Source organism: Podarcis vaucheri (genome assembly GCF_965113315.1).
Source record: "Podarcis vaucheri genome assembly, chromosome: 16".
Classification (NCBI taxonomy): Eukaryota; Metazoa; Chordata; class Lepidosauria; order Squamata; family Lacertidae; genus Podarcis; species Podarcis vaucheri.
Genome location: NC_138754.1, coordinates 8623825 through 8648400, shown reverse-complemented (window position 1 = coordinate 8648400; position 24576 = coordinate 8623825). Strand labels below are relative to the sequence as shown.

The following is a 24576-nucleotide window of genomic DNA, read 5'->3' as shown; positions in this document are numbered from 1 at the left end:
GCCTTTTCGAATGTTCCTGTGACACGGCCGGCTGGCCCGACGTTCCCATTGGCGGTGGGGGACTTCTCTTGTTCGCATCGCCCCGCCTTTTGGAACGTCCCGACTCCCACGGAGCTTGTGTTGAGTTGGGAGGCGACGGGGCCGGAGGAGGTGAGTTCGGTGTCGCGGATCAAGGCCGAGAGGGCAGGAGCGGGGCTTCGGGGGCTATAGACCGGTCTCTGCCCCTTGGCCTCCTATTTTTTTGGGGTGGTAGGTGATGGGGGTCGTGTAAGATTTCTGGATCGCCCCATCTTACACCGTCCCATTTAGCCTAGTATTGTCTGCACTGACCGGCAGCGGCTCTCCAGGGTTTCAGGGAGGGAGTGATTTTAAGGGTTGGACCTAGGACTTTACGCCAAGCATACAGAACTATGCCCCTCCCTTAAAAATAATTGTAAGATTCCAGTCCTCATGGTACCAAATAGGAGTGTAGGACGTAGCCTTAATATGGGCATTGGTCTATCTAGCTCAGTATTGCCCACACGGACTGGCAGCAGTTCTCCAGGGTTTTAGGCAGGGAGTCTTTCCTAGCTGTACCAGGATTGGACCTGAGACATTTTGTGTGTCTGCTCTACCCTTGAGCTACAGGCCTTTCTCCTTCAAATCTGTACTTTGAAGTAAAGCCTGTTGAATTCAATGGGGCTTACTCCCAGGTAAGTGGGTATACACCCCAAATTTTAGTCTAAAATTCAATTAACGCTTACTTATAAAGCTTGCACTGTTTTTGGTGTTAGCCCTGTGTTGAGTAGATCCCTTGATATTAGTAGACATGACATATGTTTGGCCCATTAATGGTTGTATTCTGGGCTGCAGACACACCATACCTTAAAGCCCATCTCTCCCTAAGGACCTCGTGAACTGTAGTTCAGGGTACTGGGTACTAGGAATTGCAGCTCTGTAAGGGGTAAACTACTATTCCCAGGATCATTTTATTCTGGATTGGTTTTACAGTGGTACCTCAGGTTACAGACTCCGCTAACCCAGAATTAGTACCTCGGGTTAAGAACTTTGCTTCAGGATGAGAACAGAAATCATGCTCCGGCGGCACGGCAGCAGCAGGAGGCCCCATGAGCTAAAGTGGTGCTTCAGGTTAAGAACAGTTTCAGGTTAAGAACAGACCTCCAGAACGAATTAAGTACTCAACCCGAGGTACCACGGTATTTGATGTTTTAATGTGTTGAAAATGGCTTTGAGATTTTTTTTCTTTAAAATATAAAGCGGCATCAAAATGAAATGAAAAATAATAATAAACTCATGTTAAAAGAAAGTGCCTAGACATTCCGTTGTGGCAACCATAATCTGGGTTTAAGGTGCCATTTGGCGCTTAATTTATATATCTTGAGTTTCTAACACTCGGCGCCCAATCTTGGCCACAAAGCATACTGAGATCTTCAGGCTACCTTGCATCTAGCTCTATCTGACTTTGGGGTATACCTGCCAAAATCAGAAGAGATGACTAATTTCAATCCTTTAAATTTAGGATTTAGGTCACACTCATACTGCACATTTAAAGCACTTTGATACTGCTTTAAGCAGTCATGGCTTTCCCCAAGAAATCTTAGGAACTGTAGTTTGCTAAAGGTGATGCGAGTTATTAGGACACCCCCCCTTTCTCCCTTCACAGAGCTACAATTCCCAGAGTTCTCTGGGAAGAGGGGTTGATGGTGAAACCTCTCTGGGAATTGTAACTATGGGAAGGGAATAGAGGTCTCCTAACAACTCTTTGCACCCTTAACAAACTACAGCTCCCAGGATTCTTTAGGGGCAACCCTGACTTAAGGGGGCTTAGAGGAGACCCCCCCCCCCGAGCTACAATTCTAAATTTATTTCTCTTGCATTTATATCCCACTTTCCCCCCACCCCGCAGGAGTTCAAGGTGGCGTACATGATTCTCCACCTCGTCCTTTACTACCCACAACAGCCCTATGAGGTGGGTTTGGCTGAGAGGCAGTGACTGGTCCTAGTCTGATGCTGTAACCCAGGGGTCGGCAAAGTTTTTGTGGCTTCGGCCGGTTCATGGTCCTGCAAACACTGCAGTGGACCGGAGTGCGCACGCATGCGCATATGCTGTTTCCGGCGCTCCTTCTGGCCTGGAGGAGGCGTGCGCGGCTTCCCATTGGCTGCAGAGCTTCCTGTAGCCAATGGGAAGCGGGCTAGCATCGCGAAAGGCGGTCCCTGCTCTGCTCTGCGCTGGTTTAGCGTGGCGCACGGGAGCGGACTGAGCAGGCAGCGGGGGTTCATGGGCCGGTTAAACGACCCCCATGGGCCGCTTGTGGCCCATGGGCCTTAGGTTGCCAACCCCTGCTCTAACCACTACACCACAAGGGCTTTTGCTGAAGAAGGATCGATTGTTAAACCACTCTGGGAATTAATGCTGTGCACCTCTGCCCCACGTCTGGCAGAATCTGGCCAAGCTTCATGCAGGCTGGCATGTTGGAAAGGATCTCGGTCCTGTATACCTGAAGGAGCGTCTCCACCCCCATTGTTCAGCCCGGACACTGAGGTCCAGCGCCGAGGGCCTTCTGGCGATTCCCTCACTGCGAGAAGTGAGGTTACAGAGGGCCTTCTCGGTAGTGGCACCCGCCTTGTGGAACACCCTCCCTTCAGATGTGAAGGAAATAAGCAGCTATCTTATCTTTAAAAGACATCTGAAGACAGCCTGTTCAGGGAAGTTTTTAATATCTAATGCTGTACTGTTTTTAACATTTGATTGGGAGCCGCCCAGAGTGGCTGGGAAAACTCAGCCAGATGGGCGGGGTATAAATAAATTATTATTATTATTATTATCATCATCATCTGCCCCAGTTTGGATCACGTTTCCATTTATTTGGACCACAGTCCATAAATGCTAAATGCGGTCCAGGGTTATCAAGACAACCGCGGCTGAGAGAGGAACGCAATATACTTGCACACTGGTCGTGCCTTTTAAGGGCTTTGTGGAATCCATGAACAATCGGAAGAAGTTCAAAAATAAATAAGGGCAGGAAACGTTGAATCTGAACTCCTCTTTAAGGACAGGGCGATCTGTAGCCCTCTAGACATTGTTGGACTGTAAATCCTGTCATTCCTGAGCATGGACCATGCAGGCTGGAGCTGATGGAAGTTGGAGGCAGCAGTGGTGTAGTGGTTAGTGTGTCAGGCCAGGGTTCAAATCCTGACTCAAAGTAAATAAATATGGCCTCCTTTTGATGGCTAATATTTTATATCATCTTAGTTTTGGAGTCTGCCATTAAAATTGAGACACTGAATTCATCCAAGTCCCCCAAAGAGGAGAGATTTACCCCAATCACAGAATTCCTATTTGCTTGGAAATTTTGTTTGGCAAAATGAATGTCATACAGTCTTGGACAAAATATGAATCCCTGTGATTCATATCACTGAGGCCTGAGGTGGAAAGATCCCGGGCGAATAACAGACTTCTCACCTGGGGTGAATTGAAAACTGCTTCCAGGTGACCAAACCAGGAAACACTGTTATTTTTTAAATTCTTTTCCACTCCTCTGTCTCAAATTTAGACCACCAGTGACTTTGTGCTGCTCTAGGCAGAGTAAGAGGCTTTTATTGTGGACTAGGAACTTTTGTGGGCCTCTTCATAAAGCTTATACAGTGGTACCTAGGGTTACGTATGCCTCAGGTTACATACGCTTCAGGTTACAGACTCCGCTAACCCAGAAATATTACCTTGGGTTAAGAATTTTGCTTCAGGATGAGAACAGAAATTGTGCTCTGGCGGCGTGGCGGCAGCAGGAGGCCCCATTAGCTAAAGTGGTGCTTCAGGTTAAGAACAGTTTCAGGTTAAGAACGGACCTTCGGAACGAATTACCGTATTTTTCGCTCTATAAGACGCACCTAGTTTTTGGAGGAGAAAACAAGAATTTTTTTTTCTGAATCTCAGAAGCCAGAACAGCAAGAGTGATAGCTGAGTAGTGAAAGCAGCAATCCCTTTTGCTGTTCTGGCTTCTGGGATAGCTGCGCAGCCTGCATACGCCCCATAAGACGCACACACACTTTCCCTTACTTTTTAGGAGGGAAAAAGTCTTATAGAGCAAAAAATACTAAGTACTTAACCCAAGGTACCACTGTATACAAAGATGATTTTTTGCTCCTGCTCCCACTACTGCCTGGCAAAAATTGGATACGCGTGTCCAGCTAGGACTGCTAAGACCTGGGTTCAAGATGTTACTAGCTCAGCCAACAAGCATGGTCAGGGATGGTGGGAAATTGTGGTCCAAAACATCTGGATTGTTGATAAGGTTGGCTTAGAGGCAGAATTACGGTAACTTTCCCCCTTCCTCTTTTGATGACCGTGGTCTGTGCAGCCAGGTGGCTGATAAGAGACGAGGCAAAAGTGAATCTGGCAATTTCAGTATTTGTTTTTCGAATCTTAAATCCACACCTCTACATATCCATTTCAGTTTGGGATATTATTTTTAAGTCCTTATATAAACTCATCAACATTTTAGTTTGAATTATTACTATTTTTGTATGCGATTTTTGCCTGATAATGCACACTTTGCAAGTCATTTTCCCTTACTATAATGCTTGTTTGGAATATTGTATTTTTCCTAGTGAGTGCACTTTTTTTATTTACTTAACAGGAGTTTGTTTATTTATGCTATGTTGAAAATTTATATCCCGCTTTATTGCAATTCCCTCTGAATGGGGTACGTCATGTTCAGCAAAGACGATAATGAGCAAGCCTGTTTAAAAACTAACCATAAAAATCAGAAATGGTTTAAAATCTCTGCCAGAATAAAAAGTTAAGCACCAGAAGTATAACATTTCAATGTGTTGGTTAGGGTGCTGGGCCTAACCTGGGAGAAACCTGGGTTCGAATCTCCACTCAGATCAGGTAGAGATATAAGGAACTAGGCAGGTCCGTGAGGAACCCTGAACCCAAGTTGTTAAGGCCATTGCAAATTAATGCAATTAATTTACTGTATTTTTCGGCCCATAAGACGCACTTTTTTCCTCCTAAAAAGTAAGGGGAAATGTCCACCCCCATCATTCAGCCCGGACACTGAGGTCCAGCTCTGAGGGCCTTCTGGTGGTTCCCTCGCTGTGAGAAGCCAAGTTACAGGGTACCAGGCAGAGGGCCTTCTCGGTAGTGGCACCTGCCCTGTGGAATGCCCTCCCACCAGATGTCAAAGAGAACAACTACTGCCAGACTTTTAAAAGACATCTGAAGGCAGCCCTGTTTAGGGAAGCTTTTAATGTCTGATGTATTACTGTATTTCAATATTTTGTGGGAAGCTGCCCAGAGTGGCTGGGGAAGCCCTGCCAGATGGGTGGGGTATAAATAAATTATTATTATTGTCAGGGGTTCAGGAGCAGAGACGCAGGAAAGGGAGGAAACAGAGAGCGAGGGGGAGGAAGATGAAGGAAGGATGAGTGATGATGACGACCCGAGATCCCCGAGCCTTTCCAGTGAGTCAGAGGATTCCCAGAAAGGAGCCCCAGTGGTCAGAACAAGGGGGGGGGGAAAGGGGAACTCCCCAGGAAGAAGGGGCCAGAGAGGAATCAGAGAGCAGCAGCTGGAAATCGGGACCAACGTGCCCAGCTGGGAGCAGCGGGGTGAAAGGGGACCAGGCATCAGGTTCCGGAGGCTCTCAGCAGGAGGGAGGACATGAGTCAGGACCAGTCACGCCCACCTCAGGGAGCGAGGAAACGGTTAAGAGGAAGGTAGAGGGTTGGGCGCGCGCGCCAAGTTCAAATGCAGAGGAAGCTGGCGCAGTAAGCAGCCCGGAGAGTGAGCCAGGTCCCAAAGCCCGCCGCAAGGAGGCAGAAAGCTCAGGGGGGTCTTCAGCCTCGGAAGAGTCAAGGAGGGAGGAGACCAAGGGGGGCAGAGGGACCCAGAGACGTAGTGAGAGACGTAGGAGGTGGAGCAAGGCCAGGGTATTAAGCTGGTGTGCGGAGACTCAGACGGGTCTTCGCCGACCTAGAGCAGAAGGCGTAGAGCTGCACGCCGCAGTTCAGAAATGAACCCTGTAACTCAATAAAGACTCTTATAAAGTGGACGCTGTGTGGCGTGGTCCTATGTGAGCCGGGACCTGGTAGCAGCTCTGACAGTAAGACCCGTCTCTTCAAAGCTTCGGACACCTGAAACCTCGCAGCGGGAGCAGAAGCCGCTGGGGAAGGGAGAGGGGTGTCTGTAAGCAAGCTCACAAAAGTCAGCAAGATGACGGAAGAACAGAGAATTTCAGCGCTGCAAGAGGCAGTGACCCAGTTGTCCTCAGAGGTATTGGCTTCCAAGAAATGGGAGGAGGAAACTGCAGCCGCCTACAGAGACCTCCACGCCAGGTTTGAAATGCTTGTTAAGCAAGGGCAACCGGGACCCCGGCCGGAGGGCGTGGGGTTAGCACGGAGAGCAGGCGGTCTTGTGCCTCACTTCGATGGGGATTTACAACAGTACCCCAATTTTCGAGCAGACGTAATGTGTGCACTGCAACTGCTGGCAAAAGACTTTAGAGATGAGAAAGAGAAGGTGGGGTTCATACTGTCCCATTTGCATGGGGATGCTAAAGCGTGGCTGCGCAATTTGTGGAGGGATAAAGATCCAGCGCTTCAGAGTGCAGATGCCTTTATCAAGGCGATGGATGCGTGTTTTTTATCTACCATAGACGTGGACATTGCTAGAAAAGAGATACATGGACTGAAACAAGGGAGGGCGAATGTACGGCAGTATCACGCCCGCTTTTTTGCACTGGTCAGTGCTTTGGAATGGGACAGAGATTCACCTCCAGTTCGAGATCTGTTCTGGGAAGGTCTGAGCAGTGCAGTTAAAGACGAAATTGCGAGGGGGGAGAGGCCCCGGAGCACGCAGGAGGTGGTCCAACGGGCGCTGACTGTGGGGGTGAGGCTGGAGGAACGCCCATGGTGCATAGACGAAGGTCGTGGAGGGCGCGAAGCAGCGAGAAGTTTCTCCTTCGTTCCCAGGGAAGCAGCGCGTGCGCAGTCCACACCTCCACCAGGAGGGGGGGTGGAACCTATGGAAGTGGGTGGTGCCAGGGCTCAGTCAGCTACCAGAGCCCCTGCACCGGGAGCAGTCAAAACTAAGCCTCCTAGAGGGAACAGGAGGTGCTACATCTGCGAAAGCCCTCAACACATGGCGAAAGAGTGTCCCCAGAGGAACTCCAAGCACACTGCAGCCTCAGCAACAGTGACTGCAGCTACGCAACACAGAGAACCACAGCAGGGAAACGAAGATGTCTGGCTGGAAACAGAGGCACTGGGGCCCAGCCAGACGTATCAGTGAAGCAGTCCCCAGAGATCTTGCAGCCCACAGACCCCCTCCCGCCCAAACCGGTAGTGCAGCTCACCGCATCACTCCAGCTACCCAATGGCGTCACAGTAGAAGTGCCACTTTCTGTAGACTCTGGAAGTAATGCTGACTTTATAGCGCAGGATTTTGTGGAGCAGCACGCTATACAGCTACTGCCTGCCACTCTGCCCCTGCAAGTCATCACAGTGGATGGCAGAGAGTTGCTGGGGGGGCAGGTGGTGAAGCAGACACCGCCAATGGTGATGCGACTTGGTAACCACAGGGAAGTCATCAGTTTTAATGTCACCCAGCTGTCGGACACGCCCATTGTTTTGGGCATGAGTTGGCTGGACAGGCACAGCCCGACGCTGGCTTGGTACCAGCGACAGCTGATCTTCGGTTCTTCTTATTGCGCAGAACACTGCATCATGCCCACTCGGGAGGGAGAAGAGGAAGAATCGCAACTGCAGTTGGGAACGCTGCACACGGTTCCCCACAAATACGCAGACTTTTTGGAGGTCTTCTGCGAGAAGGAGGCGGACAAGCTACCCCCTCACCGACCATATGACTGCAAGATTGACCTCCTACCGGGGGCGACGCTGCCAAAGGGGAAACTGTATTCCATGTCTGAGGACGAACTGCAGGAGCTTAAGCAGTTCATTGATCACAATTTGGAGCGTGGCTTCATCCGAGAATCCAATGCAGTGGGGGGCAGTCCTGTTTTCTTCGTGAAGAAGAAAGACACGCCCCAAAAAAGACTTGTAGTTGATTTTCGCCTCTTGAACAAAATGACCAAGCCCTCTGACTTTCCCATGCCCAGGATTGACGACCTCCTAGCGACGGTGCGCAAGGGACGAGTGTTCACCAAGTTGGACCTGCGAGGGGCGTACAACCTCATCCGCATGCGGGAGGGAGATGAGTGGAAGACAGCCATGTTCACGCCTCTGGGCACCTACGAGTACAGAGTTATGCCGTTCGGATTACAAAATGGTTCCCACTGTTTTCAAGCCTTCATGCATCACGTGTTGGCGGGGCTTCTCTACAAGAAGTGCGTCTGCTTCCTGGATGACATCCTGATTTTCTCTGAATCGCAGCAAGCGCACGACCAAGACGTTCGGGAGGTGCTGAGTAGGCTGAAGCAGCATAGACTGTACGCCAAGCTGGAGAAGTGCCAGTTCGACACTACGGAGGTGGATTTCCTGGGATACAAGTTGTCGGACAAGGGGCTAGCCATGGACAGCGCCAAGGTTCGAGCGGTCTTGGATTGGAAGAGCCCGCGCAACCGGAAGGAAGTCCAGCGATTTGTCGGCTTTGCCAACTTCTATCGCAAATTTATCAGGGGGTTTGCAACCCAGACGGCGGCCATTACGGACACGCTCAGCTCCAAGAAAAAGAAATTCGTCTGGACGGAGCAGGCAGAACAGTCCTTTCAAGTGCTCAAACGTCTCTTCGCGTCGGAAGAGCAACTGATACATATCGACCCCAGCAGACCGATGCGGGTGGAAACGGACGCGTCCGACAGAGCTGTGGGAGCTGTCCTGCTGCAGCGGGACCCGCAGGGAGTCTGGAGGCCGGGAGCGTTCTACTCCAGGAAGCTCAGCAAGTCGGAGCAGAACTACACCATCTGGGACAGGGAGTTGCTGGCCATTCATGCAGCGTTCAAGGCGTGGAGGCATTTCCTGATCGGCGCCAAACACACCGTGCAAGTCTGCACGGACCACAAGAATCTGGAGCACTGGCGCACGGCGAAGTTCCTGAACCAGAGGCAGATACGTTGGTCTGAGTTCTTTGCGGACTTCGACTTCCGAATAGAGTACGTCCCAGGCGACACCAACGTCATGGCGGATGCACTATCCCGGAAGCCGCAATATCTCGAAGAGGCGACGCCAGCGGCGGCCATGCACATCTTCGCGCCAACAGCGTGGGCGTGCGCATCAGCTGCAGTAGACCTGGATGCAGTGCGGCGTGCGTTGCAGGACGACTCATTCGCGCAAGCGAAGATGGCAGAGGTGCAAAGGGGCACGGCGAAGAGCGACGAGTTCCAGGTACGAGACGGCTTGCTCATACGTAAAGGGGCCATCTACGTGCCGGGAGACGACCTTCGCGCCAAGGTACTGCAACAGTTGCACGACGCACCCACGGCCGGACACTTTGGCACTGAAAAAACGGTGGAATTAGTCGCAAGAGACTTCTGGTGGCCCAGACTGAGAGGGGAAGTCGCGGACTACGTCGCGAGGTGCGACACCTGCCAGAGGGCCAAGCCGGTGCACAAACTGCCGGCGGGACTGCTGGAACCGCTGCAAACACCGTTTGAACCATGGGAGAGGGTGGCCCTGGACTTTGTCACGGATCTACCCAGCTCGAGAGGCAAGACAGCGGTACTAGTGGTGGTGGACTTGTTCACCAAGATGGCACATTTCATTCCGTGTGCGAAGGTGGCCACGGCGGAACAGACCGCCAAACTGTTCATAGATCACGTGTTCAAAGTGCATGGTCTGCCACGGTCTATACTGTCCGACCGCGGGCGCCAGTTCATCTCAAATTTCTGGCAGAGGCTGATGGGTTTCCTGAACGTCAAGATCAACCTGGCCTCAGCGAGACACCCGCAGACCAACGGGCAAGCGGAGAGGGTCAATGCCATCATGCAGCAATACCTGAGATGCTACGCCAATCAACAGCCTGCGACGTGGGTGGATTACCTGCCGCTCGCCGAGTTCGCCTACAACAACACGAAGCACGTGTCCACAGGAGTGACGCCGTTCTTCGCCAACAACGGGAGACATCCCAGAACCTTCCCGGGACTGGAAAGAGTAGGGGAAGGGGAACTGCAGACGGCGGACGCTTTCGCGTCGGAGCTGCAGGAGGTCCACGATCAACTCCGACGGCAGCTGGAGCTAGCTAAGCACGCATACAAGGTGCAAGCTGACAAGCACAGGCGGGTTGGTGAAGAGATCCGAGTGGGGGACTGGGTCTGGTTGGCAGCCCACGCAGTGCCGACCAGATCGTTAGCCAAGAAGAAGTTGGGGCACAAGCAACTCGGTCCCTACCAGGTCGAAGCACAGATCAACCCGGTAGCTTTCAGGCTGGCGCTGCCGGAGGGTTCCAGAATGCATCCGGTGTTCCACAGGTCGGTGCTCACTCCCTACAGGGCACCTCACAGATTCCAGGAGCCAGGAACGGCACCGGGTCCGTTCCGGGAGAGGACAGAGACGGGGAGGTTGACACCACAGGACCCCATCAACGAAGTCACGGAGATTTTGGACTCCAGATGGGGAGAAGAAGGAGTAGAATATCTCCTAGCCAGAGAGGGCACCCGGGCCAGTGCTAATAGCTGGGTGCCAGACTACGCTTTGGAGGAACCCCTGCTCAAGGACGAGTTTCATGCCCTTTTCCCGCACAGACCCATGCCAGCAGGCTTTTTCGACGACTGGCTGTTCACGCCCACACTTTCCTCCAGCACGTTCCAGGGCTTTGACTCGGACGGGGAACCCGCACAGAGCACACGTTCCCCGGAAGGGCCACCCACGGGATCGGCATCGGACACCGCGGATTGGTGGGTCGATCGACCGGAGGAGCAGTGGCGCACGAAGTGGCTGAGGATGCCAGAGCGAGCCGCGGACCCCAGGGCGACCGCCGCAGAGACTGACAGGGACGTGTTCGGGGAGGAGCTTGGGTTCGAGCACGGCGGCACAGAAATGGAAGTGGAGCTGAGCAGCGTCGACGAACACGAGGAGAGAGAACCGGAGGTCTTCAGTTGGCGGCCAACCACGGGGAGCGAACTGTATCCGGCATTCACTCCCATGACGATGGAGCACCCAGCACCCACACCGGAGAGAGGGGAGGGGGGAAGGGGGGGCTTCGAGGGGGGGATGGATGTCAGGGGTTCAGGAGCAGAGACGCAGGAAAGGGAGGAAACAGAGAGCGAGGGGGAGGAAGATGAAGGAAGGATGAGTGATGATGATGACCCGAGATCCCCGAGCCTTTCCAGTGAGTCAGAGGATTCCCAGAAAGGAGCCCCAGTGGTCAGAACAAGGGGGGGGGGAAAGGGGAACTCCCCAGGAAGAAGGGGCCAGAGAGGAATCAGAGAGCAGCAGCTGGAAATCGGGACCAACGTGCCCAGCTGGGAGCAGCGGGGTGAAAGGGGACCAGGCATCAGGTTCCGGAGGCTCTCAGCAGGAGGGAGGACATGAGTCAGGACCAGTCACGCCCACCTCAGGGAGCGAGGAAACGGTTAAGAGGAAGGTAGAGGGTTGGGCGCGCGCGCCAAGTTCAAATGCAGAGGAAGCTGGCGCAGTGAGCAGCCCGGAGAGTGAGCCGGGTCCCAAAGCCCGCCGCAAGGAGGCAGAAGGGTCCGGGGGGTCTTCAGCCTCGGAAGAGTCAAGGAGGGAGGAGACCCAGGGGGGCAGAGGGACCCAGAGACGTAGAGAGAGACGTAGGAGGTGGAGCAGGGCTAGGGTATTAAGCTGGTGTGCAAGAGGCGGAGACTCAGACGGGTCTTCGCCGACCTAGAGCAGAAGGCGTAGAGCTGCACGCCGCAGTTCGGAAATGAACCCTGTAACTCAATAAAGACTCTTATAAAGTGGACGCTGTGTGGCGTGGTCCTATGTGAGCCGGGACCTGGTAGCAGCTCTGACAATTATTATTATTATTATTATTATTATTATTATTATTATGCGAATGCACTGGACGGCAGCGGGATCCCTTTTGAACCGGCCAGAGTCCTGGCACTGTGCAGCAGGAGTCAGCAAACTATTTCAGCAGGGGGCCGGTCCACTGTCCGTCAGACCTTGTTGGGGGCTGGACTATATTTTGAAAAATAAATAAATGAACCAATTCCTATGCCCCACAAATAACCCAGAGATGCATTTTAAATAAAAGGACACATTCTACTCATGTAAAAACACGCTGATTCCCGGACCGTCCGCGGGCCAGATTTAGAAGGCAATTGGGCAGGATCCAGCCCCCGGGCCTCAGTTTGCCTACCCATGCTGTGCAGTTTTTGCAGCAGTAGCAGTCAATGGATATCTGAGTCCGAAAGCTGCTTCTTCCCCCTCTGTTTGGGCAGGAGAAACATTACCGGAATCTGTCGGCCTCATGACTCACTCACAGCAACAGAGGCCAGGAAGTTCCCAGAATAAGGTTTAGGATCTGCTGATCCGTGATCTGCCCTTTCTAGTGCGAGCTGCAACAAGGAGAGGCCGGAAAAAGGTCTCTCTCCCTCCTCTCCCTGTTGTTTGGGTTCTTAGTTTCTAGGTGTCCCCCCCCCCCCACTTGCGGACAGGAGAAGGGGAATCCCATTCCCTTTCCTGGAATGCCTGTTGATGGTGGGCGAAGGCTAATTTTAAAAGCATGGTTTATTTTTTTACAGAGATCAACTCTAGAGCGGGGGGGGGGTCATCATTGCGGCTTGGCTTGTTTTCTTTTTTTCCATTTGAATTCCAGTAACAACTAAGGAGTTACAGAAAAGAAAACGAAGTAAAAAATTGTTTTGTTTTAAATGGTCACAACTACTAATAAGGAACAGGTAGGTAGCCGTGTTGGTCTGCCATAGTCAAAATAAAATAATAATAATAAATAAAATAAAATAAAAAATTCCTTCCAGTAGCACCTTAAAGACCAACTAAGTTAGTTCTTGGTATGAGCTTTCGTGTGCATGCACACTTCTTCAGATACACTGAAACAGAAGTTGCCAGATCCTTCTATATAGTGAGAAGGTGGGGAGGGGTATTACTCAGAAGGGTGGTGGGAATGGGAGATTGGCAGATAGCTGAGATGAGCCTGTCTCTTAACGACTGTAATAGGTCTTCCAGGAAAAGGCAAGGGGTGAGAAGGTGAAAAATGGCTTAGTCATGTATAATGAGATAAGAGCCCTTGCCTTTTCCTGGAAGACCTATTGCAGTCGTTAAGAGTCGTCAACAGGCTCATCTCAGCTATCTGCCAATCTCCCATTCCCACCACCCTTCTGAGTAATACCCCTCCCCACCTTCTCACTATATAGAATGATCTGGCAACTTCTGTTTCAGTGTATCTGAAGAAGTGTGCATGCACACGAAAGCTCATACCAAGAACTAATTTAGTTGGTCTTTAAGGTGCTACTGGAAGGAATTTTTTTATTTTGCTAATAAGGAAGTGTAGGATACAGCTTAGAGCAGGGGTAGGCAAACTAAGGCCCGGGGGCAGGATCCGGCCCAATCACCTTCCAAATCTGGCCCGTGGACAGTCCAGGAATCAGTGTGTTTTGATATGAGTAGAATGTGTCCTTTTATTTAAAATGCATCTCTGGGTTATTTGTGGGGCATAGAAATCCCCCCCCAAAAGGCCGGCCCACCACATGGTCTGAGGGACGGTGGATCGGCCCCCTTCTGAAAAAGGTTGCTGACCCCTGGTTTTGAGATTTACAGAGTTGACCAGGGTTCAAATTCCCCCAAGTTGGCCATGTGGTTTGCTTGGCCCAGTCGCCTCCTCTCAGCCCAGCTTACCTCGCAGGGCTGTTGTGGGGGTTAAATGAGGATCTGGGAGAACCGTGTCGGCTACCTTGAGCTCCTCAGAGAAAAAGAGATAAATGCAATAAGGGAATAAATTTCAGCAGGACTTTGTTGAACGTATCTCCATCGTCTTGTGCTGGTTAACAATCTCAACACAATTCCTCTCGGAGGGCTGTTTTGGTGTAGTGTAGGGGTGACTTATTAATATTTACAGTATTAAGAATTTGATTTGGCAACTGCCCTTCACCCGTAGGTTCCAGGGTGGTTCGGCACGGTTTAAGATACAAACGCTGACAACAGTTTAATCTCAATTGCAAGGATAGGGTGAGCCTTAACGATAGAAACCTCAACTGTCAAGAGGCCATGAAAAAGAGATGCGTGTCTTGTGCCCCGTGAGTTTTTCATGACCACAGCCCCTCCCAAAATGGTCTATTTATTTATTATTTTCTTTATTATTTAAAAATTTCTGTATAAAATTATACACACATACATAAACGTGTGTGTAGATAGATAGAGAGATAGATATAGATACAGTGGTACCCCGCAAGACGAACGCCTCGCAAGACGGAAAACCCGCTAGACGAAAGGGTTTTCCGTTTTCGAGGCGCTTCGTAAAACGAATTTCCCTATGGGCTTGCTTCGCAAGACGAAAGCCCATAGGGAAATCTCCGGGGACCTCTTTTAAATGCTAGCGGTGGGGAGCAAAGCCTTTCCCCCCCCTCCGGCCTTCAGAAGAGGTCCAGGAAGGCTTACGGGGGCCAAAAGGCTTTGCTCCCCAGCGCCAGCATTTTAAAAGCAGTCCGGGATAGCAGGGAAGCGCTTCCTGCTATCCCGGACGGCTTTTGAAGGCAGGAGAGATCCGCGAAGCCTGGGCGCGCTGCGCGCAGGCTTCTGCATGCCGGCAAGTCTCCGCCAGCAGGGGCAGCGCGCAGGCTTCTGCATGCCGGCAAGTCTCCGCCAGCAGGGGCAGCGCTGCCGCTGCTGGCAGAGAGATCCGCGAAGCCTGGGCGCGCTGCGCGCAGGCTTCGGCATGCCGGCAAGTCTCCGCCAGCAGCGGCAGCGCTGCCGCTGCTGGCGGAAAGGTCCGGGAAGCCTGGGCCGGACAGCTTTTGAAGGCAGACGGGGGGAGCAAAGACTTTCGCCCCCGCCAGCCTTCAGAAGAGGTCCAGGACCTGTTCCGAAGTGGGGAGGGGGGGCGGGGACACCTGGCCCCGCCGCCCCACTTCGGAAAGCTGTTCCGAAGTGGGGCGGGGGGGGCGGGGACACCTGGCCCCGCCGCCCCACTTCGGAAAGCTGTTCCGAAGTGGGGAGGTGGGGCGGGGACACCTGGCCCCGCCGCCCCACTTCGGAAAGCTGTTCCGAAGTGGGGAGGTGGGGCGGGGACACCTGCCCCCGCCGCCCCACTTCGGAAAGCTGTTCCGAAGTGGGGAGGGGGGGCGGGAACACCTGCCCCCGCCGCCCCACTTCGGAAAGCTGTTCCGAAGTGGGGAGGGGGGGCGGGGACACCTGCCCCCGCCGCCCCACTTCGGAAAGCTCTTCCGAAGTGGGGAGGGGGGTCGGGGACACCTGCCCCCGCCGCCCCACTTCGGAAAGCTGTTCCGAAGTGGGGAGGGGGGGCGGGAACACCTGCCCCCGCCGCCCCACTTCGGAAAGCTGTTCCGAAGTGGGGAGGGGGGGCGGGGACACCTGCCCCCGCCGCCCCACTTCGGAAAGCTCTTCCGAAGTGGGGAGGGGGGTCGGGGACACCTGGCCCCGCCGCCCCACTTCGGAAAGCTGTTCCGAAGTGGGGAGGTGGGGCGGGGACACCTGCCCCCGCCGCCCCACTTCGGAAAGCTGTTCCGAAGTGGGGAGGGGGGGCGGGAACACCTGCCCCCGCCGCCCCACTTCGGAAAGCTGTTCCGAAGTGGGGAGGGGGGGCGGGGACACCTGGCCCCGCCGCCCCACTTCGGAAAGCTGTTCCGAAGTGGGGCGGGGGGGGGCGCGGGGACACCTTCTGAAGGCGGGCAGGGGGCGAAAGTCTTTGTCCCCCCTGCCTGCCTTCCCAGGGGCTTTTAAATCGCCCCGGACAGCGAAGAAGTCCTCCGCTGTCCGGAGCGATTTTAAAATGCCGCCCGCCAGCATTTTAAGATCGCCCCGCACAGCGGAGAAGTCCTCCGCTGTCCCAGGGTTTTTTAAAATGCTGGGGGTGGGAAGAAAAGCCCTTGTCCCCCCCCCAGCCTTCAGAAGAGGTCCGGGGACAGACTGTCCCCGGACCTGGCCTGAAGGTGGTTTCCCTAGGAACGCATTAATTGATTTTCAATGCATTCCTATGGGAAACCGTGCATCGCAAGACGAAAAAACCGCAAGACGAAGAGAATTGCGGAACGAATTAATTTCGTCTTGCGAGGCACCACTGTAGATAGATAGATATACAGTGGTACCTTGGGTTACATACGCTTCAGGTTACAAACGCTTCAGGTTACAGACTCCGCTAACCCGGAAATAGTGCTTCAGGTTAAGAACTTTGCTTCAGGATGAGAACAGAAATCGTGTGGCAGCAGCGGGAGGCCCTATTAGCTAAAGTGGTACTTCAGGTTAAGAACAGTTTCAGGTTAAGAATGGACCTCCGGAACGAATTAAGTACTTAACCTGAGGTACCACTGTATAGATATATAAAATTATTTATATAATTGACTGCCTTGCAACAATGCCATGAGGTCAAATGATTTTTGTGCCCCTCTAAAATCCTCTCCACTTTTTTCCTTTTAAAAAAAAATGTCCCGTTGCCTGAACCCCTGGAGAGCTGCTGCCTGTCCGTGTAGGCAGTACTGAGCTAGATAGAACCATGGCCTGACTTGGTGCAAGGCCGCTTTCCTCTGTGCCTGCGATGCTCCTGGAGTGGGGAGGAAATCAAACTTTGGTTGACACACCACACAGCTCCTATTTTTAGGACCCACCTTGTTTCTGTGTCGTACGTTGTTTTAAACCAGTGGTGGGATTACCAGGGTGTGTGTGTGTGTGTGTGTGTGTGTGTGTGTGTGTGTGCTAAGAGGCAAGGGGGATGCGGGGGGGGGGGCAGCTAGAGATGCCAAGGATATCAAACCTCGAAAAGCTGCCATCACTGGATCATCAGAATAAACAAAATAGTTGTAACTGGATTTTGAGTAATTGTGCAATTAATAGTTCCTGTTTCCAGTTTTGTTGTGCTATTATCTTCCTTAGTGCGTTGTGGAAACCGATATTCTGAATAATGCTTTTTGTGTGTTTGTGGAACCGAGGGGAGCAGTGAACCCAAAAGTTTGAGTATCTCTGTTTTGAACTGTTTTCACTTTGCGTTTTAACTGTTGCGACCCACCCTGGCCCCTTTGGGTGAAGTGTGGATAATTAATCATAATAATATTATTAAATGGGACTCCTATTTGGCTTTTTTTCTGGCCCACGTAGGACCAGTCTGGATAGCGGGCCTTGGTGAAGATTTGACGTTTTCATCCCCCAAAAGTTTTTGATTTGATTTTCTACTGAAATGAGGCTGCATCTTAATGTAAAGGAATCCTATTCGGAATAAGGGGATTTCCCTTTAAAAAAGGGAAACGTTGACAGCTATGCTTCTAATACAAACAAACAATACAAGCAACACGCAGACCAGTATACCAGATAGCACTGTAATTTTTAGTGCATAATATACAGTGGTGCCCCGCAAGACGAATGCCTAGCAAGACGAAAAACTCGCTAGACGAAAGGGTTTTGCGGTTTTTGAGCTGCTTCGCAAGACGAATTTCCCTATGGGCTTGCTTCGTAAGACGAAAACGTCTTGCGCTTTTTGCAAGTTTGTTTCCTTTTTTTTAACACCGTTAATACAGTTGCGACTTCGAGGAGCAACTCATAGAAGTGTGGTAGCCTTTTTTGAGGTTTTTGGCGATTTTTGAAGCTTTTCCAAAACTTTTCCGACACCATGCTTCGCAAGACGAAAAATTCGCTAGACGAAAAAACTCGCAGAACGAATTAATTTTGTCTTGCGAGGCACCACTGTACATGATTTAGTGAAGGGACAGAATACCCAAATCCTGTCTGTGAAATCACCCCAGGCTTCAATAATCAACCAGGCCTCAAAAACTGTCCAAAACTCCTTTTGTCTTTTAAAAATCCAAAACAGCTTTTCTCTGCTCTTCTCTGCTTTTCTCACAAGATGCTGTGGCAAAAGGCAAAATGTTACTTTTAAAGGCTAATGAATAGGCTCTGTTCATAGCAGGCCTGGGAAATGAATCTTATCTCATTCGGTTGCAACATCTTGGACATGCTGAACTACCAGGGCTCCTCGACTCATCCCCTCGGCTTCTCATTCCCCCCTTTCCTGCCAAGAGTCCAATAGTCCCAAGACAGCTTTCTGTTCATGCTCAGAGGAACTCATGGGGCAGGACTCTGGAAGGAGGAGAAAGGAGGAGGGAACTGGAAAGGGGTATATATGCTTGCGCACATGATTGTGAACTTCGTGCATGCTTTTTGTGACTTATCACACTTGCTCCTTCTACCAGTTCATGGATGGTAGAAATAAAAGCCTTTCCTCCGAAACTATTCCTTGAGTGTCTGTTGACTCCCACTTCCCTTTCCCGGGCGCAATATTTTTCCCACCCGAGGGCAAAGTTACATTAGTAACAAAAACAAATTGTGTGCACTTGTAAATTCTCTAATACATTTGAAATCAATTGAACACACGTCTGTCAATCAAAAGAACATTTGTTGAGAATAGCAATCCCTTTCTGTTTAAATTCAGTATCGTTGTTAAACAAAGTAGGTGCCTTTTGCAGTCTCAAACCCCTGGGTATACGGTGTTAAGCTTGCAACACACGGGTTTGTTGTTCTAATACAACAACAGCAATGGCTTTGAAAATGAGCGTTTGGGTTGCCTGCTGGTGCCCCTTGAAAATGCTTCCCCCCCCTGCCAATGCCTTCGCTCCCTGTTCACTTTGGTTCCTAGCGCCCCTTCACTCTCTTTTCTTCCTCCTTGCAGGACGAACACCTTCTGGACCCTAATCCCTCGGGGTGCCCCAAAACCGACAGGGAATGAAGAGGATGGTGGCAGTTTGAGGGGAATCCTCCGCTGAGTTTCACGGCTGTTAAGCACAAGGTTACGGGGCTTTGTGGGCTCAGCCTGGACTTGGCCAAGAAACCCTGTACCGGAGCGATGGCTGCCGAGTTGAGGCCCGAGACGCAGCTGGAAGAGATGGTGTGGGAGCCTTATGCCCACGTGGTGGCTCTTCGCTCTGCCACGGGTTTGGAGGTGAAGCTCGGCTCTTTGGCTCTGCTGCTGGTGGTGACCCTCTTGTGTGGGTTCCTTCCTCTATGGGTCTTCCGGCGGCCGGGAGCCACAACCAGCTCGTCAGGTAAAAGAATAGCGAAATAATAATAATTAATTTTTATTTATACAGTGCCCTCCCCAGCCAGAACCAGGCTCAGGGCGGCTAACACCAATAAAATCACAGTAAAAACATAATAGGGGAAAAGGAAAAAAAAACACCCAAACAATTTAAAATACAGTGGTACCTCGGGTTACATATGCTTCAGGTTACATACACTTCAGGTTACAGACTCTGCTAACGCAGAAATAGTGCTTCTGGTTAAGAACTTTGCTTCAGGATAAGAGCAGAAATCATGCTCCGGCGGCGCGGCAGCAGCAGGAGGCCCCATTAGCTAAAGTGGTGCTTCAGGTTAAGAACAGTTTCAGGTTAAGAACGGACCTCCGGAACAAATTAAGTACTTAACCCGAGGTACCACTGTACAGGTTAAAATGCAGACTCTTTTTAAAAGTAGCCGATAAATCAAGACCATAAGGGGAGGGAAATAAGGGTCAGACTGAGTCCAAATCAAAGGCCAGGCGGAACAGCTCTGTCTTGCAGGCCCTGTGGAAAGATGTCAAGTCCCGCAGGGCCCTAGTCTCTTGTGACAGAGCGTTCCACCAAGTTGGGGCCAGTACTGAAAAGGCCCTGGCCTTAGTTGAGACCAATGTAACCACCTTGCGACTTGGGACCTCACAAAGTGTTGTCATTTGTGGACCTTAAGGTCCTCTGCGGGGCATACCAGGAGAGGCGGTCCCGTAGGTACATGGGTCTTAGGCCGCATAGTCAACATTCTTGGCTCCCTCTGAAGAACCCTGGGAAGTGTGGTTTGTTAAGGGTGCCGAGAGTACTTAGGAAACTTCCTTATTCCCCTTACAGAGCGACACTTCCCACAGCGGTTTCACAATCGATCCCACTTCACCAGGGAACTTGGACCTGTAGCTCTGGGTGGGGAATTGGGGGTGTCTTCTATTGGCTCCCCCTTAACAAACTACGCTTCCCAAGATTCTTTGGGGAAGCCATCATAGATTTGTAGGGGAATCTAGTCAAGCCCCCTGCAATTTAGGAATCTTTTTGTCCCAGCATGGGGCTTGGATCCATGACCCTGAGATTAAGCGTCTCCTGACACTGTTTTAAAAGCATAACGCAAGATGTGGCCTTGTCAGATAGCTGTCGATTGCGGCTTTCCGTAGCCCGATATGAAGCAAGGTTAGGCTTGGCGATTTCAGACCAGCACTAAAATATTATTCTTCCCACTTGCCCTCTCACCCCATCTTTTCCTCTCTCCTCTTTCCTGCTCTGACGCTTCTTGCTCTCCCAACAGATTCCCGAAGGAAGGCTTTAAGCTTGGTGAGCTGTTTTGCTGGAGGTGTCTTCCTGGCTACGTGTCTCCTGGACTTGATCCCTGATTACCTTGCCGGTATTAATGAGGCCTTCAACAACTTGAGAGTCACGGTGAGCGAAGGCCCAGATTTTGCCACCAGTTATTTATCTATTATGAGAAGGATTTACCGTATTTTTCGCTCTATAGGACGCACTTTCCCCCTCCAAAAATTAAGGGGAAATGTGGGTGCGTCTTATGGAGTGAATGCGGGCTCCTTGGCTTCAGTGATAGCAACGCGAAGCCTCCGAAGCGCAGAGGGAGCGCTCCCTCCGCGCTCCGGAGGCTTCGCGTTGCTTTCGCTGAAGCCTGGAGAACGAGAGGGGTCGGTGCGCACCAACCCCTCTCGCTCTCCAGGTTTCAGGGATAGAACTCTCCTGGCTTCAGCGAAAGGAACCTGAAGCCTGCGGAGCGCAGCGGAAACTCGCGCTGTGCTCTGAAGGCTTCAGGGATAGCTGCCTGAAGCCTCCAGAGCCTTCAGCGAAGCGGGAGAAGAAATGGAAGGGGCTCCGTTTCTCCTGCCGCTTCGCTGAAGGGGCGTTGAGCAGAGAGGGGAAGAATTTTTCCCCCTTGTTCTCCCCCTCTAAAGCAAGGTGCATCCTATGGAGCAAAAAATACGGTATGTTGCGTTTAATCATCAAAACCACGGAGTCATTTACTGTTCATTACGGCTGGGCAATACCTGGTTTTCAACTTCATATCGCCAGCTAAACATCGCAATATATTGATTTACAGTGCTATTTTTCTAGAAAAAGAGGTGCTGGAACTCGCCGTGAATCCCTCCCTCTTTCTGTTGGAATGGCAGTGGCATCCTCCTGAGAGCTGGCAGAAACACTAGGTTCAGTGGTTTAGACCACAGCGCCACCCATGTCCCCCTTTAGTTGGTGTTAGATACCATCTATACATCATTTTCATCACATTTTATTTTAGGGCACTGCAAGTTATAGCTGTGCTTTAAATGTTTGGCGTGAAAGTGTCCCTAATAATAATAATAATAATAATAATAATAATAATAATAATAAATTTTATTTATACCCCTCCCTCCCCAGCCAAGACCGGGCTCAAGGCAGCTAACAACCAATAATAAAAACAAGTTGATTAAAATACAACTTAAAAAAAAACAAGATTAAAGTACAACATTAAAACATTAAGATGCAGCCTATTCACAGGAGGAGAAAGGAAAAAAGAAAGAGGGGGAGGGAATCAAACTGACTCCAAGCCAAAGGCCAGGCAGAACAACTCTGTCTTACAGGCCCTGCGGAAAGAAATCAAATCTTGCAGGGCCCTGGTCTCATGAGACAGAGCGTTCCACCAGGCCGGAGCCAGTGCTGAAAGGGCCCTGGCTCTGGTTGAGGCTAATCTTAACTTCCTTAGGGCCTGGGACCTCTAGCTATTTATGGACCTATTTATGGACCCATAACAAAAGGGACGCGGGTGGCGCTGTGGGTTAAACCACAGTGCCTAGGACTTGCCGATCAGAAGGTCGACGGTTCGAATCCCCGCGACAGGGTGAGCTCCCGTTGCTCAGTCCCTGCTCCTGCCCACCTAGCAGTTTGAAAGCACATCAAAGTGCAAGTAGATAAATAGGCACCACTCTGGTGGGAAGGTAAACGGTGTTTCCGTGCGCTGCTCTGGTTCGCCAGAAGCGGCTTAGTCTTGCTGGCCACATGACCCAGAAGCTGTACGCCGGCTCCCTCGGCCAATAAAGCGAGTTGAGTGCCGCAACCCCAGAGTCATCCGCGACTGGACCTAATGGTCAGGGATCCCTTTACCCTTTACCTTAACAAACCTCTGCCTCTGACGCTGTGCTCACACATTTCCCCTTCCTTCCCGCAGCTCCATTTCCCCCTGCAGGAGTTCATCTTGGCCATGGGCTTCTTCCTAGTCCTGGTCCTGGAGCAGATCGTCCTGGCCTACAAAGACCCGGTGGGATCCCTGGAAGAGACCCAGGCCCTCCTTGGCGCGGCCGCAAACCCCTCCGCCTCCATCCAGGACCAGAGCTGGCCCGACGGGCCACTGGAGCACCAGCACGGCCGGGACCGCCCCCACGTCCACGTGGACTTCAACGCCCACTCGGCCATCCGCTCGGTGGTCCTCCTCCTGGCCCTCTCGCTGCATTCCGTCTTCGAGGGTCTGGCCGTGGGGCTGCAGGAGGAGGGGTCCCAAGCCCTGGAGATCTGCCTAGCCCTGCTGATCCACAAGGGCGTCATCGCCTTCAGCCTCAGCCTCAAGCTCTTGCAGGGGCGGCTGCGCCCCCGCGTGGTGGCGGCCTGCCTCGTCCTCTTCGCCATCATGTCCCCCCTTGGCATAGGGCTGGGCGTGGTGCTGACAGAGACCCCCCTGGCGGCCCTCCACCAGCTGTCGCGCTGCGTCCTCGAGGGCCTGGCCACCGGCACCTTTGTGTACATCACCTTTCTAGAGATCCTGCCCCACGAGCTCAACTCGTCCGAGCAGCGCATCCTCAAAGTCATCGTTCTCCTGGCAGGTTTCGCACTCGTCACCAGCATCCTGTTCATCAAGATCTGAGGAGGAGGATGAGCGTGGGTTGTGGGTGGGCGAAGAGATGCCCTCGATCTGTGTCCTAAACTCACTCAGGGATCCCTTTGGATCCAAACCGCACACGGCTTTGACTTTCAGAAACTCGAGGGAGGAGGCTGAACCCAAGGCAGGCAAGCAATAATTTTCAAAGATCTCCCCAAAATAGCAGAAAACAGAGACAGTCCAGTGACATGGAAGGAGAGGGCGACAACACACAAACGCTATTCCTGGGGAAAACCCCACAAGACTTGTTTTGTTTTGTTATCCCCTCCAGGCATTCATCCTACTCTGTTGATTTCCCCCTGCTGGTGGGGTTCCTATATGTTAGAACCCAAGTCCAAAACTTGGGATAAACAGGCTTATCTCCTTTTTAAAGATTCTACCCTCTTCCTCTCAAAATAGGAACGCTGTTTTAGACCTGCACTCTGGCTGTTTCCACAATCTCAGGTGCCCTTTGGGCCTAGCTGTGCTCTAGGCCTGCTTGCCTGGGGCGCCTGTGCTGTTGGGCGCAAGGTCAGAGTGTTTGGTGGGGTGTTAAGTGCTTATGCCCTCTTGTGAGTACGTAGCTATGAAAATAAAACCGTAGCCAAATTTGGCATGTGGGGTGGCTTGACAATCCTTCCCCGGGTTTTAACAATTAAGCAGGTCTCTGAAACAGGAAGTCGGGCTGTATCTGTCGCCCTCTGCATGTGGCAGCAGAGAGGAGAGTTCGGATGCTGCACCCTGGAGGAATCACAACACAACCGCTTGTGCGATTGGAATATCGTTGCACCGGCTGGTCGCATGGTCTTTCGTGCAACCGAGTTGTCACCACCCCTCCTTATGTGTTTCCTTGCACAACCACACCCCCTCCGGTGTGGTTGATATCGCAAAGTGGTGTACCCAGGGCTCTTGTACAAAACCGTTTGCCATGTTTTACAAATCAGCATGTGTGGCACGGGGTCTCTCGTTTGTGCTTTTTTAAAAAAACAACACACAACAAACTGGTTTCTGGTGCCAAAATACTTCTCTGCCATCTCCACAGCTCGTTAACCGTCTTGCCTTAAAATGTTGGTGCCTTGACTGTTTCAAAAGGGCTCACCAACCGTGTGTGTGTGTTTGTGTGTATGTGTTTTGTACCGTGTGGTTGGTTGGGTTGAGTGAGTCAAACACTTTTAAATTTTGGTTGCCTCCTTTTCTTGACCAGCCCAAGCACTTTGGGGGGAACATTACAAGGCCCCCTTTGGGGGTTTTGTGTGTGTGTGTGTGTGTGGGGGGGAATTCTTGCATTCCCTGTCTTAAGTGCCAAAGGTTTTTTTCTCACCTGCCCGGGGTGGGGTAATTCTGTGGGTTTTGCTCAAGTGAAAGTTGCACAAAACCGGTGTTGTGGATCAATGGATGCAGACGCAGCTTTTATTGGGGGAAATGATCCTCTTCCATTGAAGCATGTGAGGCTGAGAGAGACAATGTAAAATAGCTGTGTTCATGAATCTGCTGTAAGCTTGCTTGATACAGAGAGAATCATCTAGGAGGTATCTTTCATTAAACTGACATGTTTTAGGAACAACCTGCTGGTGTCTG

The 24576-nt window shown here is 51.6% G+C and overlaps 1 protein-coding gene across 1 annotated transcript; it reads left to right on the top strand.

Annotated features, from left to right (window-relative positions):
• The first annotated feature begins 8 nt into the window (after window positions 1–8).
• Window positions 9–24562, top strand: SLC39A1 (solute carrier family 39 member 1). Its single transcript, XM_082202458.1, has 4 exons — window positions 9–150; window positions 18773–19145; window positions 20422–20552; window positions 22315–24562. The coding sequence occupies exons 2-4, from the start codon at window positions 18947–18949 to the stop codon at window positions 23002–23004; spliced, it is 1020 nt and encodes a 339-aa protein (XP_082058584.1). The 5' UTR covers window positions 9–150; window positions 18773–18946; the 3' UTR covers window positions 23005–24562.
• The last annotated feature ends 14 nt before the right edge of the window (window positions 24563–24576 follow it).

Excerpts from the sequence above, each read along its gene's own strand:
- SLC39A1 (XM_082202458.1), top strand. The coding sequence starts at position 18,947 with ATGGCTGCCGAGTTGAGGCCCGAGACGCAGCTGGAAGAGATGGTGTGG. Across the intron at positions 19,146-20,421 it reads AGCCACAACCAGCTCGTCAG|ATTCCCGAAGGAAGGCTTTA; the intron begins GTAAAAGAATAG and ends CTCTCCCAACAG. Across the intron at positions 20,553-22,314 it reads TCAACAACTTGAGAGTCACG|CTCCATTTCCCCCTGCAGGA; the intron begins GTGAGCGAAGGC and ends TCCTTCCCGCAG.